The following is a 17,010-nucleotide window of genomic DNA, read 5'->3' on the forward strand; positions in this document are numbered from 1 at the left end:
CTTCATAATCCTCTTCCCTCCACTGCAGGTTTGTTATTATTGTTCCAATAAAGGACTTGAGGTGAATTCTGCTGGACACAGTTTTGGAAGTAGTTGGTTCAACACTTCAACATAGAAAGCTGCTTTCTGGTGAAAACTTTTTGAGAAAAGATGACTATTTAGCATGTGGAGATACAGCACTGTGCAAAGATTTTAGGCTGATGTGAAAAAATATGTATAGGGAACAGTCATATTAAATATATTAGAATATTATTGAAAATATAATATATTTCTGCTACTCAATTCACTGAGAGAAACACATTATGTAGATTAATTACACACAGACTGATGTTTTTAAGTGGACATTTCTGTATAAAGCGTTACATTTTCACTTAGAGTCAATGAAAACATGACATCTAATATTTAAATATGACATCGAACCCTCCTACTCCCCCCAAAAAACAAAATACAGAAATGTTTTGGGTTGTTGACCTGCTGCAGAATATATTCAGACCAATCAAACTCCTTGTAATTTTCACGATTGAGGAAAAAACACAATTTTCTTCCAAATTTTGAGCTTAGTTTACAGAAAACCACTCTGAAATTCACAAGGAACCTCCTCCATAGTTTGATGTTGCCTGCAGATACCCAGTAATGAACCTCTGCCCAGCCTCACGATGACCAGCATCACTGTTCATGTCTCAGATTGTAAGAAAAGACAGAAGATTGTAAGGAAATTACAATCTTTTCTGCAAAATCTGATTTGCAGAAAATCAGACTTTAGTTTCCAAATATATGTAGAAACAACTTAAATCTAATTGTTTTAAAAAATATCTGAGTGTTACCAGAAGAACTGATGAAGTTTTAATGGAAAAGTGGTCAAACAAAATACAGATTTAAAATTTGATTTCTTTTTTTTTTTTTTTTTTGCATGGTAATGTATGTACAGTAGTCAATGATTAATAGGCATTCAGAACATGAGTAGTTTAAACAAACATGGTAGTGTTCATGTTTTCATTAACTATCTGACAAGCTCGACCGTTGCATCTACATGAGGATTTACCTTTACATCAGCACAAGTTCATCTATGTGTCTTCTAGAATAATATATAGGCAGGGTTTTACTTTTAAATACATCAAATATTGGGTAAAATCTCTACAGATGGTCTACAAGTTGCAACTATTAATTACAGATGAAGGTTTACCTTCTTTTATTTCTATAAGTATTCCTACAGCACCTAAAAATATTTATACATAAGTATAATAAACAATATAATACATTTAGTTATCAATTTTCCCCGTCTCCAAGAGACCAGGAGGTTTGCTTGTGTGTCTCTTCTCTGCTTTGCCCCGCCCGCTCCGTCAGGCCTGTGATGGGTCAAGCAACTCAATTTCCTCACATCCTCGATCTGTTCAATCAGCCAGTCACTCATCCACAGGCCTCATTCATCTCACTTAGTGACAAATGACCATTTTGGCAACATTTGAATTAGAAAGACTTGGCTTAACCGTCCCCCCTCCTCCTCTCCATCCAACCACTCGGGTCACCTGAATTCACAGCATTTAAGCTCCAGTTATCCAAGCTCGCCTCATGTCTCACGTTTTATTGTGTTCAGATGTTTGACATGCTTGGTGCTCTGATTATAGCTCCCTCTCTGTTTCCGCCCTCTGGAGGACTGTACCTCATGTGTTTACATCTGCTCTGTAAGTGATTAAATGTTCACTGAATCTCAATAGAAGCATCAATCTGAAGGGGGTTGATGAAAACTACACACATTAGAGTCTTAGGCCTGGATGGAGATTAAGAGGATTAAAGAGCTTTTGTTGGAGAGATAATAATGTTCGTTAAACAATGTAAAGAACACAGTGTTCTTATAGAAATAAAGAAACAACATCTTTATTACTTATGTCATAGATATTTTAGCAAGGGGTGTCCAACTCCAGCCCTCAATGGTCAACACATTGCATGTTTAGATGCATTCAGCTCATTCAGATGACTGAATTACCTCACCAACATTTACCTTAATTCTAAAGAGTCCAACGAATGAACCATTCATTTAATTCAGATGTGTGAAAAAAGGGTAAAATCTGAAACATGCAGAACCTCGGCCTCCGAGGACTGACTATGTGCTTTAGAGCCAGAAAATCTAAAAATCTCCAACGTAGAAAAGAGAAATAATATACACTTGGGCTTTCCATTGTTTTTCAAACCAGATAGATCATTTGAAATGTTCTACTTTGACAAAAACAGCATGTTTGGAGCCACACCTCCTTAAAACAGAAAACACTGCCATGGGTCAGAATGAGGATGTGTCTAAAGGCTCCTTTAGACCTGTAGTTCGTTTCTATTGTCGTAAACAGAAATAAACTTTGTACAGGGAATATGCCAAATAGGTGTTTTGATGGTTGTTTTATTGTATTAACACAAAAAAATAGTGAGCACTTACAGTATATGTTACCATCTGGTCCTTTAATGAAAGCGAATGACATTCTTAAAAGTAATTTTGTAAAGAAACTGGATTTTTACTAACCCACTACAAAAATTTAAAAAATAAATAAATAAAATGAATTTTGGCTTTAAGAGATGGATTGACTCAAGACTGATGAGATGGGGACATAAGACAACTTATGACAAAAATATGACGGCTCTAGTGGAATCAGCTGCCAGACCATAAAGGCGACGCTGCATGCATTTCCAATGTGCTTCGTTTATAAGTATGGATAATTTTAATATGATGGCAAAATAATTTAACAGAATAAGAAAGCAATCTGTAAAATTAAAAACATTTGCATATTTCAAATCAGGATTTTACAGGGAGGAGAAATTAACATCAAGTTCGAAGAGAAAGGGCAGTTTTCTCATGGATCACAGCCTTTTAAATGTACTTTCATTGACATGTTGCCTTGAATGATGCACATCCAATGAACAGTACATTGAAGAGACACCACTCTTGCATGGCATTATCTGCCTGGGAGATAAAGACCCTGATAGCTTTATTGCTGCGATTTGCTTCTTTTTGCAGTCAGTGCAGATCATGGATGAAGGTAGGATATATTCAAAATAGAAAGGGCAGGCTAAACGGTTGGATGGAAATCCAATTTTACCACACAATCGAGACACGCCTGGGCTTGGCTTATGTTAACTCAATGTGATGTGGTCCCAACAGCCAAGTGATTAAATGTCAAGTCTTGATTGCTGCTGAAATGCTGCAAAAAGAAGTAAAAAAAAAAGAAGAAAAAAATTAAATTAAATTAAAGAAACAGCTGCCAAAAGGAAAATTTGACATGACAGATCATATATTCATCATATATTAATCGTCTCTCTCTCTTTCTCTTTCTCTTTATATATATATATATATATATATATATATATATATATATATATATACTGTATATACTGTTATATATATATATATATATATATATATATATATATATATATATATATATATATATATATATATATATATATATAACAGTACAAATTTCCTGTGTAAAAGTACACATTAATGAATATATTCCTTCTATATTTATATACTGCATATATTATATGATATTTGTGTGTGTATTCTATCTATCTATCTATCTATCTATCTATCTATCTATCTATCTATCTATCTATCTATCTATCTATCTATCTATCTATCTATCTATCTATCTATCTATCTATCTATCTATCTATCTATCTATCTATCTATCTATCTATCTATCTATCTATCTATCTATCTATCTATCTATCTATCTATCTGTCTGTCTGTCTGTCTGTCTGTCTGTCTGTCTGTCTGTCTGTCTGTCTGTCTGTCTGTCTGTCTGTCTGTCTGTCTATCTAGAGATATATACATACATTTATTCACATGCATGTTTTCACAAATCAGTCATGATCAACATATTATTTTTTATCAAAACCAACAACAACGAAACCTCTTTCATGTCAAAGTGACTTTGACTATAACATCTATAACATCCACCTTGCTGTCTTAAGACCATTTCTGTGTAGCTTTAGCTGGATTTTCATTCACTTTTCATTTTATCTTCTACCTTCACAGGTCTTCCAGGGTCAGCTACCAAGAAGCGCCCCGCAGCATGATGCTGACACCACCATGCTTCACAGTGGGGTGGCGTATTTTGTTGATGAGCAGAGTTTGATGTCTGCCAAACAAGGAATCTTATTTGTTGACCAAAAACCTTCATTTTGGTCTCATCAAAATGGAGGAAGAAAGATAGTTGAAGAAAGTTCTTGTTATCAAAGAACTTTTTTCCATGTCACCAGTTTCCCACAAACTCTAGTCAAGTCTTAATTTAAGTTTTGTTCAAAGGTGGCTTTCAAATTAACACACTCCCATAAAGTTTGACTGGTGAAGAATCGATGAAACAGTTTTTGTCTGCAGCCTCCCCGATTTCTTCAGCATAGTTCTGATGTTCTGATGGTTTCGCTCATGGGTCTCCTTGGGAAACGGTCATTCAGTTTGTGAGGACGATCCGATCCAGACAGATTTACACATGTGACATATTCCTTCTATTCCTTGATGATGGATTTAACTGAACTCCAGATTCACTGATTTTGAGATTTTCTTGTATTCATCTCCTGAGTTATCCTTTTCAGTAAATTCTTCTCTAATTTGTGTTCTTTTGTCTCCATGCTCCAGTGGTTACCAGGAATACTGATTAACCAGTGAATGGACACAGGCATCTTCATATTAAAAGATTTTGCTTTTACTCTCCCCCTGGACTTTTCATTTGTTTTTAGTCCCATGCTCTGGACTGCTAGAGCACGGGGGTATTTATTTTGAATGTCCTTCACTTATAGATCATTTCCCAAACAGTCAAAGTTATTTTTTTCAAACTCTTGTAAGACCAATGCAAACCAATTTCCAGGTTCATTAGCTGCTATAATCTTCTTCCTAAAGGCTTCAGACAGCTCCTTAGGAGAGAGAGATTGCTGCAGCGTTTGTGACTTTACGCAATCATCTGGTTACCTCAAAGAACAGATTTTGCCCATTTGTTTAAATAAACTCCATCTGAGTGCATCGTTTTATAATTAGTATCAAATTGATATTTGTGTAGCTGACTTCCAAACTGTTTATAAGATTTGATTCAAATGCATACACATTTTTGTCATATTACACATTACTTGAATTTTACAGTGTTATTAAATTTACATTAAATATCCACATGTCCAAATAAACTAGAAACATTACTCTCTACCAGTTTTCATATGTGTTCTGAATCTCAATAGTAAGAATAGAAATTGTACAATGACGCCCAGATTATGAACACGACAAGTTTTTGTAAACTGTTTGGATAGACATTATTAATTCTGTGTGACAGTGTTTACATATTTATCCAGTAATTAAAGCCCTCTGCGGAGCACAGGAGTGTAGCTTCAGGTAACAAGGATCAGGTTTTAATCACACAGGGAATCTATACGACTGATGTTTTGAGGGTGTCTTTTGGGAAAGTCATCTGATGTGTGGGGGGTTTTAGATGCACTTTTTTCACAAATTTAAACATTTTTTATCATTTATTGTCTTAGTCTTATACAGGAACTTTTTCATGCATCTTATCTCATTTTCCAGGTGACTGCAGCCTTATCTTCTTTCAGCCTTTCTGCTTTGAAACATGGCAACACTGGGGGCACATCTTTATAGAAATTTCTTCCCAAATGGGGGATACAGAACAAAAGACTTGGAATATTATTTTCTTATTATATTTGACTAACAATCCACTGGTAGCTTTCCACCTGAATGATTTATTCATGTGTAAGGCCCTAAGCAGAATTTGATTCAGTATAGAGTCAGGGAAAAAGAGGCCAAATCTTTATTGATTTGTGGGTTAGTTTATAGTTACACTGTGTGGATGCATGTTTGAAATACCACCATTAAAGCTGCAGTAGATAACTTTTATAAAAATATGTTTTTAACATATTTGTTAAAACTGTCACTATGACCTCAAGGTATAATATGGGATGGGAAATCTTGAGCATACAAACTCAAGATTGTTGCTGTGCAAATGGCGAAGGATCAACATAAAGTTGTGGATTCAAAGCAGACTCTGCTATGGGGGAGGAGCTGTAGCACAGCAGCAGAAAGCAAGGGGGGAGGGTGCATATTTCAGTTATGTGTGCCATCACGTGATTGGAGTAGGTATTTATTTTATGATGCTCCTTCCTTGCATGTTTTACACATATCCTGTTGGTTAGACAGGCGTAAAGTTCAGTCTGCAACTTCATCATGTCAGGACAAGCAACATTTTCCTGGACACCACACTCGTTTTTTGTATTTCTCATACTTCAGATCATTCTGTGCCGAAAGTGTTAGTGTCTTCAACACTGCCTATGAGTGCCCCCAAGAGGTCAAAGAGTTATCCACTTAACTGGCTTGAAAAACAGAACCCACCCTCTAGCCATGTCAGCCAATTAAATTACTTAGTTTGCTACAATAAACAAATCTTCATCAGTGCAGACAGAGCATCTCTTTGATGGAGAATGAGATTCAGTAACATTATCCCTCGGTATATGCCCCCACATTTGGGTACCATTTATGTAGAATACAAATAATGTGTTTGGTGTCATGTATGCTGCAGCATCAGATGTATGAACAATAATCAAGTATTATTTACTGGAAGCAGTGTGTCTTTGTCGTCGCATGAACATAAGCCAAATACACAATACTGAGCTTGCAGTTTTTTCTGTCGTTTCCCAGTCAAAGGACTAACAAGACAGAAATGCATAAACAAGAAATGCTTTTTTAATCACCAATATGATGTTGATTTTTTATTAAGGCAATAATTCATAAAGAGTTTGTCAAAGTAGGGTTTAATAAATTAAAGTGATCATGCACAGGTTGTATAGAAAAAAACAATACAGTACAAAATTAATTTCACAAATAATGCCGTTTTATAGCACAATAAAAATGTTACCATCAGGCAAATGCACCAGCGTTTACATACAGAAAGTCGATTCAACCAAAAACTGTGGGTCACTTACAAATGATCAAAGAGGTAAAAAAATACAGCGTCATAAAAATCACCTAAGAAAATTTAGTAGCTTATTTCCATCTTGATGTACAAAGTTTCACAGAAGTAACTGCAGAGCCAGCAGAAAGGAATGTGGATGACAACTACTACCTACAGGACAGACTAACGCAAAATCACAATCTTAACACGAGCTAAGGTACAACAACAAATCAAAAGAGGCCTTGCACCATGCATGCAGGCCTATCAGCTTCTAAAAACCCCCCGACAAAAATGGGGAGTCAGTAAATAGGTGTAAGGTGCATCATGTGCACCGAGAACAGATGTTAGTCCATATGGAAGGCATTAAAAAAAGTATCCATCATTATAATGCAAAAAAGTATCCACATAAGGGAACAGCTGGAAAACAGAAAAACAGTCTTGATCAGAGCTTAAAAGAGCACATCTTCGTTTTTGATGAGCACCTCCACCACCTGCCTCTGGTAGCGGATGTCGTTCAGTGCTGTCATGGCGTCCTGGTTGGGCGCACGCATGAGGGTGGGCCCAAATACAATGCCGAGGTTCTCCGCACTCATCAGATTGAATTTCTCGTTCTGTGTTACCCTGAAATATTTATTACAATTAGACATGCACACAACTCCCTGCCAGTGTGAGAGGAATGAAAAATAACATTGGTGTTGTGTTCATTCCTCTTCCATTCTCTGAAGTTGTTTTAAATGTCATTCTATCCATTAGCCGTTACAGGGCTTGTTTGCATTACTTACCTTTTTAAATGGGCCATGAGGTACTTGAGAGTTTCCTTGTGTGATGGCGGCAGCAGAGCGAGAGCCTCCCGGAAAGCTTCCAGCTTCTTCTCAGGATCTGTTAGCTCTGCCAAACAGAGAGGATGACGTGATCAGCATGAAAAGATCACTGAAAGGGACAGAGGGGCACAGGCTCGGGGGCCCGAGGGGTAAAGTGGCTCAAAACATCTACATGAAAGAGTTTCTATTTAAGAGATATCTTGTTGGAAAGTCTAGGAAATACCCAGAGAAAGACAACCACAGGGAAAAGCAAATCCTGTCCAAAAAAGTAAAGAAGGAAAATATTCGTACTACAGAAACATTTTACATTTAATGGTAGTATATAGAACAAATCTAGAAAATATATATTTTTAAAAAAAGCGAATATATGCATTTAATGGTCATATTCGTCTTGTGCAAAAAAACATCATGTCACTGGCTTATTTTGCTAATAATAGTAGTTATTGTCAAAACAAACAGCATACCTTACTGTTTTCCAAATGTTTAAATCTTTTGGAATGAATAAATAAGCTAAAGCTAGATAAAGCTGTCTACAGAGGTATCTGGCATTTTAAATTATTTATCCCTTCAGAAGTGGTCAGGCATCACTCTAGCCTCAGAGGAAGCAGTGAGGGATAAAAGTACTTCCTGTTGTTGGCTAAAAGCCATTTTTATCAAAGAGCAATGGACAATATTGTTGGAGATTAGTGGTTTAAAGCAAGGCAAGACTGTTTTTTTTGGGAAAACATAATTAAGTAAAATGCACACTCTGCACCAACAACAGATACAGTTATGATAGGTAAATTATTGGACAAATTTAGGAAAAAGTAGAACTTTATGATGTGCTTCAGATGGGTTTCCTTGTGTCTGGATGCAGATCACATTTGGCATAAGCTTATTTTTACGTATTTGAGGGTTTTGCAGTTGGCTTGTTATTTAAAACTTATTGGACTGCATGCATATGAGTTTTATTGTGTAGCTTAAAGTAATTTTAACTAGTTGGTCATCTGTGCTGATTATGTACAAATCAAAATGGGGCTTTTGTATAATCAGGGCTTCAGTGCTGAAAATTAGCAAAAGCCATAAAAATTCTGTACAGCACATCAGCTGCATTTTGTGCATTATAAATGTTTATTCTATTCTATTTTATTTTAAATAACTTCAGCAAGTATTTCAGCAAAGCGATCCGATGTCATAAATTTATGTAAATCTGAGGTCCACATTACCACTGTCTGCAGGTGGTTTTCCTTTGTTTACAGTTTACGTCTATGGTGTATTTTTTTCTTTACTCGTCAAAGATGTGATCTGAAACAATTGCTCCATCTAGAGATCTTGTGCAAAATAAATGTGAAATGAAAAGCAACGTTCTTCATCAATAATATTTGCGCGCTTTAAATGACTTCTTAAACCTACTTGTGGCCTCGATGAACCTGGGGTAAGAATCGTAGGAGATTACAGGAACTGGCAAATCCCTGAGGTACAGCTTCAGTGCGCTCGTGATGATATTGATGTCTTCATAGGCGTTCACTGAGATGTCTGTCTTCTCGCCATCTGCAGAGATATGTGGCAGGATAAGGGAGACAATAGTGGGAAAATGAGAGTGCTTGTACTGAAAATGGCTCACATCAGCACTTTCACATCACAGTGTGAACTGAGGAGTAAAGACAGTGCGTTATGGTGTTGGGGGAAAAAAAAAATCAATTTCCGATCTCTCTCTTATTTTTTTCCCGGAGTATCAGCTATCATGCCTTTGGCCTGTTTAATTCTGACTTTGGCTCATTTATGCATGCTTTCCAGAGGAGAGCGTGGCCTACTTGTGCTGGCAGACTGAACATCACAGCGCTGTGAGCTGGAATGACACTCTGTCATGGATGATCTCCTGCATGCGGATCTGGCTCAGGATTCAGTCCGCTGCTGTGGGGTTTTTCTTACGGTTAAAATTCATACAGCACTCGGCCACGACAGGTTTATTCTCACTAAGTTGACTACTGAATCCCAACACAGCCACGTTTAAGACAGTGTGACCCCTCAGAGGGCCCTTCTTATCTGTCCACATAGTGAAATTCAGCAGGAGTCAGAGATCAGAATCTGCACTCTCAGATGGACTCTAATCCTCTCAATTTTCCATTAATCTGAAGAGATCTGAATGTCTTGTGGACATATGCAAACAGGCTTCAAGTGTCATCCTTGACTTGATAACAATCTATAAAACAAAGAAGACAAACCTTTATCAAATCCCGACTTGACTTCTTCCACCGAATCGCTGAATCCGGATATTCTGTAGAGGCCCTCTGACTTCAGTCCTTTAATAAAAAACATGCAAACTTTCAAATATCAAACGAGTTCTTAGGAGAGATTTAGACCATTTTCACCTGCATTTAGCAACGTCTAATTTAGGATTAAATCTGAAATATTCAGAGGAAATTAAAGTCAAAACATCCTCAGTATCATGCAATAAAGGAAACATGGGTCTGTGGAAACGGTTTTCTGCATCACTGGGCAAAATAATAAAGCCATTAATCAAACTTAGGTACAGACAGACATTAGAGGGGAGACAATGAGAGATCTCTGAATGATTTAACTGAAATGCAATCAGCTAAGACAGCAGGAAACAGAGTAATGTTTTCCTCATTACACATTTACAATTACCAGCAATATCATCACTCCACTCAGCCTCCGCTGGCAAACAAAAACATTAAATTAGTCTGTAATTGAATCAGACTTTAAGCACTACAACCAAAAGGGTACACATTGAAGATGATTTGAAGGAAAACTGTTTTAAAAATACAAGAAACAAAAGTCTTGAAGCCACTCAAAGACTTGTATCTGTTAAGAAATGAGCAAAAAAGGAGAGTTGGTATTCAAGTACAGTGATCAATTTATACAAGTCAAACATGAAATTGTTTTTATTGTCTTGCAATAATGTTTGACGGAAACAAAGAATCTCATCAAATTAAAATATCAAGTTTCCAAATTAGGTTTTATGTAATAACAACAGAGTTTCAAAGAATTTTAAACGTTTCTATTTATTTCACCTTTTACTACTGTATATTTTTTTACGCATTTATACTGCTTTCCAAAGATATTCATATCACTTGAACTTTTTTTCACATTTTGCCATGTTGCAACCACAGGCTCAAAGGATTTTGTTGTGATTTTATGAAACACAAAAAATTGTGCTCACTCTTTCAGCAGAAGGAAAAGAAGCATTATTTTCATTTTTTTTAAATAGAAATCTGACAAGTTTGATTTGCATTTGTAGCCACCGTTACTCTGACACCATCAAATAAAATCTAATCCAACCTTTAGAGTCTATAATTATTTAAACTAAGTACAAAAACACCAAATATTAACAGTTATTAGATATGCATTTAAACCTGGTTTTAAAAAGAAAGCCATATCATGTTTAAAATTGGCCAGAGCCCATGTAGCGGACACTCCAAACACAAGGACAAAGATCTTCTGGTTAAATAGGACCAGAAGACCTAATGTGTTTGGTGGCCCCTTTGAGTAACCCCTTTTTAATTGTTTTGTTCCAGCAGCATTATTTGTAAAGATACTCCAAGACAAACATGTTGAGTCACAATTATTGTATTTTTGTTGAAACTGTCGCATCATTTTAGCCATTTAATTGATTAGTCTTATGATTAAATCAACACTTTGTGTTGGTGCATTACATAAAATCCCAATAATGACTTATGGATGTAATGTGACGAACTGTGAGAAACTTCAAGGTGAAATGTCATTCTAGTTTTTGCGTGTGTATAAAATGCATAAAAACTAACCTCTGGACTCGATTTCCCGTATGCACATGTCCACCACCATGGGTCGGGCTGTGTTGTAGGCCTTCACCAGGGTTGTGAGGTCGCAGCTGTAAACCTTACGGACGTGTCTCAGGTCAGGCTTGCAGTCGTTGGGCACCTGAGCCGAGCACTCTTTGTGAACATTCATACCACAGTCTATGAAAAGAAGAGGAATCGAATCATTAATAAGCAGTTGCTTTGACATGACGTTCTTGTTTGCTTGAATGCACTTGGCAACAAATATAATCCAAATCTCACTGGATGATTTGTGACTGTTCATTTTTTCATATTAGCTTCTAAAATGTCACAGCACCTCTGGAGAATTTGTTTCATCTCCTCACAGCATTGGAGTAACCTTGAGTACCGAACAGATCCATTCCCTTCCAGATGGCCTTAGATGAATTCAGATGAACCAATTAAAGAAAGATAAGCTGAAAAAAAACAAGACGGGAATGTGCAGTGCAATGTTCTGGTTGCCCAAAAATATCTACAAGACACAATACACTCTTTGACTAGTGTTTGAGGAGAATATCAGGAAAAGCAGAACATATTGTGTCTTTCTCTCAGTCACAGCATACGAGGCCTTGAGGCGCAGCTCCTTTCATTGTGTTAAGAACAGAGCATCAGCAGGGAGAGAGACAGGCTGCAGCTCTGCTCTTTAACAGGGACACATGTAGGGAGTTAGAGGCTCAGTGAAAATGCTGGTGCCCAGAGGAAGGCCAGTCAGTGCAGGGCTCTATTCTTTTCCAAATCTAAGCTTGCGCTCATTGTCAGTGGAAGCAGCGATCGAGGCGCTGCGGGCTACAGAAGACCTACTTTCCCAGATTAAAATGGGCCACCTCTTCAGCTCTTTAGATCTTAGATGAGCTTGTGTCTTCAAGTTGTAATGGGGGGTATGTTTCACGCCGCTTTAAACAAAAAGCTATTAAGAAATATACATTCAAGAACCAGGAGAGAAATGTTGCATTTTTTGTGTTGTAAAGAAAAAAAGCTGTGAAAGCTTCGGAAGCTTTTAGCATTTGAGGATATTTTGATTAATATGGGTCCCTGGAGAAATTCGCACCGCCTGCTTTTATATGCATTGATGCAGAAATGTAATTACCCTAAGAGATGATTCTCTTAAAGACATGAGACAGGCCGTATAACAGGGATGTGCGTGTCATCGGCTGCAAGCCTGCTGAGCTACCCTTGTCCGTGTGAGGACGGTGGTGGTCCGGGGTCTCAGGTGGGGGAGGCTGATCCCAAGGGAGTCCAGACGCTGACTCTTGCTATTCTCCCATTTGAGAAAGGGTTGTTAATTTTCTTATCAGCACATTATCATCCCAGTCTAGAAAATGTATGGGACGCCTTTCTGTCTGGAAAGATTTTTAAGGCAGGCCTCGTTTTTATATATATTATTTCAAGTGTTTAGGTTAAATAGGGCTTGACCCAGCTCTATGATTGAAAGGGGCTGCATTTTAATGTGTGTGTGTGAGAGAGAGAGTGGAAAAAAAACTCCTTTCCACACAGTCCCAACTCTGCACCTCATTAAAGAGATATGCCAGCTTTGTTTTCCTTCACAGGCATGATGGGATGAGGCTGGGTGGGTCGGCGGGTGGGGGGTTTTATTCTGATGAGGAAATGTACCACAACAAGCACAAGCAGAGCCTTGCTCTCTGGCACTGGGCCAAAAACAGTTCACACATACAAAAAAGAAAAAAGGGGGGCTGGAAGAACAGTGAGGGTTTTTTTTGGTATGCAAATGTGAGAATCATGGGAGACATTGCTGCCCCAGATTCAGCAAGCTGGGGGTGAGTCTGAAGGAATGATGTGTCTGTATGTGAGTGGCTGATAAAGATTAGCTTCCACCATATGAGGCTTTATATAGATTGTTGTCAGCACTCAGCATCAAGTTGTTAATAATTAATATCAGATCTCTTGCAGACTTATGTGACACACTTTGTTGCATCAATAAAACATCAAAGACACACACCAGACTGGGTTGTAGTGCTGAGATAGAAATCTCACCTGGAGTATTTGACATGTTGGAGATGAAACGCACTCAAGGAATTTTACTCGCAACTAAAGGACTGAGCAAATTCAGAAAGACAGAAAATGACTGCACAAAGTGGGTGAGTATGCAAAACGAGTTGTTCAGAATTTTGTGGCCATTTTCTGATTCACGTTTTTTTCTTTTAAAGCTTTGACTTGCTCATATGGATTGCAGCGCTCAAGAAAGGCTGTTTAAAGATTTTTTTGTAGCTTGAAAGTTCATAATTTTACATTTGGAGCAACCAAATTTGACTGTAAATTGTTTTTAAAGTAAGATCAAATTATTAAATAGTTTATCATATTTATTTCTCAGCAACAACTTCCACACCAAAGGTAGTTGTCAGCATGACCTGGTAGTGTTCAGTATGGTGCCTCCACTGATTGGAAAAATATGGGATTTTTGAGTTTCCAACTGGCTGGTCACGGATCTGTGCCTCTCTAGTGAATGTTCTTCAAATGTGCTCAGCCTGGGTAGCATAATCCATTAACGGAGATGATGAGGAGAGCTGTAAAATGCATCAATTCCATTTGACTTTTTTTGTATCTTCAGCCCCAGAAAGCTGTGAATTCTTATCCCAGAAAGTAAATTTTCCACATGACTGATCCTCATACTACTTAGCGCAAACCAAAGTAGGTCAAAAATAAGGTTTTAGATCCCATTGCATATATGTTGCATCACAGCTTTGTTGTACAATCAATAATCCCCAATCAAGAGTTGAGAGTTTGGGATTAAAATTCAATAATCCTGCTCCAGATGTACTATAAACCAAGTAACCTATATAGCGTAATGCTCATTTTGAACAACACCAGTGTAACAAAGAAGTGTGGTAAAGAGACATAGCAGTTTATATAATGTTGCTTTATTGTGATGAATTGAACATACCTGCACATTTGACCCCCTGAGCCATCAGCCCCCACATAAATCTGGCACAGTGTTCGCACCAGTGAGGCCCCCGGAAGGTGTGGACCTGCAGCAGGAAGGAGGACAGTCAGACGAGTCCAGCCATTTAATCTATCTTATTTACACAAAAAAACATTTGACTTATTTCCCCTCCTTCCCCTTCTTCTCATCGCTGAACCAGGGTTGTTTTTTTTTTGTTTTTTTTTACATTGCCCACCACCCAGAGCGACAATCTATGAAGGAGTGAATTTGGGGGGGAAATCTATATCTATCATTTGGGTCCAAATGGGTTTTCAGTTGCTTTTGTGATTTCAAGTCATTGGGGACAGGAAATTGTAAGAGAATGAGGCAATTACATAGCTTCATAATGATGCTAAAGTCGTAGATTTAAAAGCTATTTTATTATTTTTTTAAGGAATTTGGATAAAATTTGATCATTTGTAGTTCAAAAAATGTAAATACAGCAAACCTAAACTGGATTATTCAAAAATAAAAGAAATTATTTTAAGCATACTTTATTTAAGCGTTTTTCTTTCACTTGACTAAACTAGAACTTTTTTAAAGATGTTTTTCAATGAATCAGGAACATTTTTTATTGTCACCAGCACAAAAATCACGAATTGGCCTTAATAATGATAATGCTAAAAAAAATGTTTTTGCATACCCAGCATTTCCCAGGGCAGCATTTAGTAAAAGTATTTCAGTTCCATTGCAACAATGAGTATGATTGTAAATGTCTTAAAGAAGAAGGTGAAGGCGTTTGTGGACAAGTGATGAGCAATCTTGCATCTTTGTGAGATGTTCACACAATGGCCGTATAATAAGTTGCTGGGAGACTTTTCAGTGGAGACGGAGCAAAGATTGCTCCCACACTCCAGTGGGTAACAACAGTCCAGCCAATCAGAGAGGTCCCTGAACCAAACAAGAAAAAAACAGTGCTCTGCCAGTTTTCTGGCAGCAAGTTAATAAAAGACACAGGCGGAAATGTGTTTTTGTTTTTGTCAGAGGCTTTGAGAAAAAAAAGTAATAATACCGTTCATAAACACATAATAATTTCATGCTTTTATGGAGATTTGTTGTTTTCTTTTCTCTCTATGTTTCTTGCAATCTTGTGCTTCTTGTGTTTGCTCATCATTACAACTGCATCAACAACAATGTGTTTCTTCCATTGTTAATATTATGTTTCTACTTATTCTTTACCTTTGTTTGTTTATTTGGTTTTTTTGCCATTGTCTGTTTCTTTACTATTTCTTCCTTTTTCTAGCTGATGCAAAGGACTTTGTGTTTCCCTCGATGTGCATGAAACCCACTCCACAAACAGAGATTTAATTGATGAATTAAAGATGCATTGTACCAGATTTAACTGCAGACTAATGTGTGAATACCCTATAAAATTCAAGCAGAAATCATAATCACAAAGAATGAATTAAGATAAGAACTTTAAGCAATGATTGTTGTTTTACATGTAACTGTTGGTGTTAGAAATCATGAAATCAAAAGGATTTTACTTTATTTTTCTAACAGCAACACATTGTTTTTTTCTATTAGTTTAATTAACTGTCAAGATGCCTAATTAGGTTTAAATAAAAAAAAAAAAACTCAGCTTTGTTTCACAATTTTATGTTTTGTCCATTATGGCAGCGAAACACCATCAATACTGTGCATAATTACAAACTTCACACATGCAAAAGGATAAAATGCAGCAATCAGCAAACTGAAAGGGCAAAGCAGAAGGAAGAGACCAGCACAAAATAACATTGTCAAATTCTGCTGCTGCTCTCTGTCCCACTAAAAACCAAACTGAAGGCAAACAGGGATGCTGTCCTCCACTGTTTTGCCCTCGTCCAGCATCATAATCTCCCCATCTGGTGTTTTAACTGACAACAGCGCTCTACAGCCCTACCAACAGATTTTCTTTTGATAAAATCTCTCTGGACAGACCAAAACAGCTCTGTTTTTCACCCCCTACCCCCAAACCCCCCTCATCCCCCACAAGCAGCAGCCCTCCGGCCACACAAGATGACATGAAGACAGAGTTTTGCGGAGGCATCTTACCTTAAAGTTGTGGACTTTTTCAGACCTGGGCAACTGGACAACCTCCTTCAGCGAGGCTCTGCGAACCAGTGAGGTGAGCTGTGAGTAGGCTAACAGTTTAAGTGGTTGCCAAAAAGTGGCTGAAGGTTTCTGTGGCCCCATCCTCATTCCCAGAGCCGCCGCCAGAATGTCCTCCTGATTGGCCTCTCTCTTGGCCTTTTGCACCAGAGGCTTGTCTTTCTTTTGTACATCGTAGGCCTCTCGAGATGGCATTCTGAAGCTTCAGTCCCCTAAAGGGAAAAAAGATAAAAGTGTAAAAAAGTCCCAAAAAATGAGGATAGTCTCCTTGATTTTTTTCAAAAGAAGTGACTGTCAAACAATATGACTTGCATTTTCCCAGTTAAATAAGAGCATCTCCAATATAAATGTCCTTTTAGAGTATGACGAAAAAGTATACAAAACACCTATAAATAAGAAAACAAAAACTGTAGTCTTTGAATCTTCACACA

At 37.4% G+C, this 17,010-nt stretch overlaps 1 protein-coding gene across 1 annotated transcript; it reads right to left on the reverse strand.

Moving 5' to 3' along the window:
* Positions 1-6,769: 6,769 nt before the first annotated feature.
* On the reverse strand, positions 6,770-16,774 carry chn1 (chimerin 1). The gene is made up of 7 exons (XM_032568621.1): positions 16,523-16,774; positions 14,450-14,534; positions 11,518-11,691; positions 9,958-10,035; positions 9,146-9,283; positions 7,715-7,820; positions 6,770-7,553 (listed from the first exon to the last, which is right to left on the reverse strand). The coding sequence occupies exons 1-7, from the start codon at positions 16,772-16,774 to the stop codon at positions 7,382-7,384; spliced, it is 1,005 nt and encodes a 334-aa protein (XP_032424512.1). The 3' UTR covers positions 6,770-7,381.
* Between the last annotated feature and the right edge of the window lie 236 nt (positions 16,775-17,010).

The sequence above is a fragment of the Xiphophorus hellerii genome, chromosome 7 (assembly GCF_003331165.1).
Source record: "Xiphophorus hellerii strain 12219 chromosome 7, Xiphophorus_hellerii-4.1, whole genome shotgun sequence".
NCBI lineage: Eukaryota > Metazoa > Chordata > Actinopteri > Cyprinodontiformes > Poeciliidae > Xiphophorus > Xiphophorus hellerii.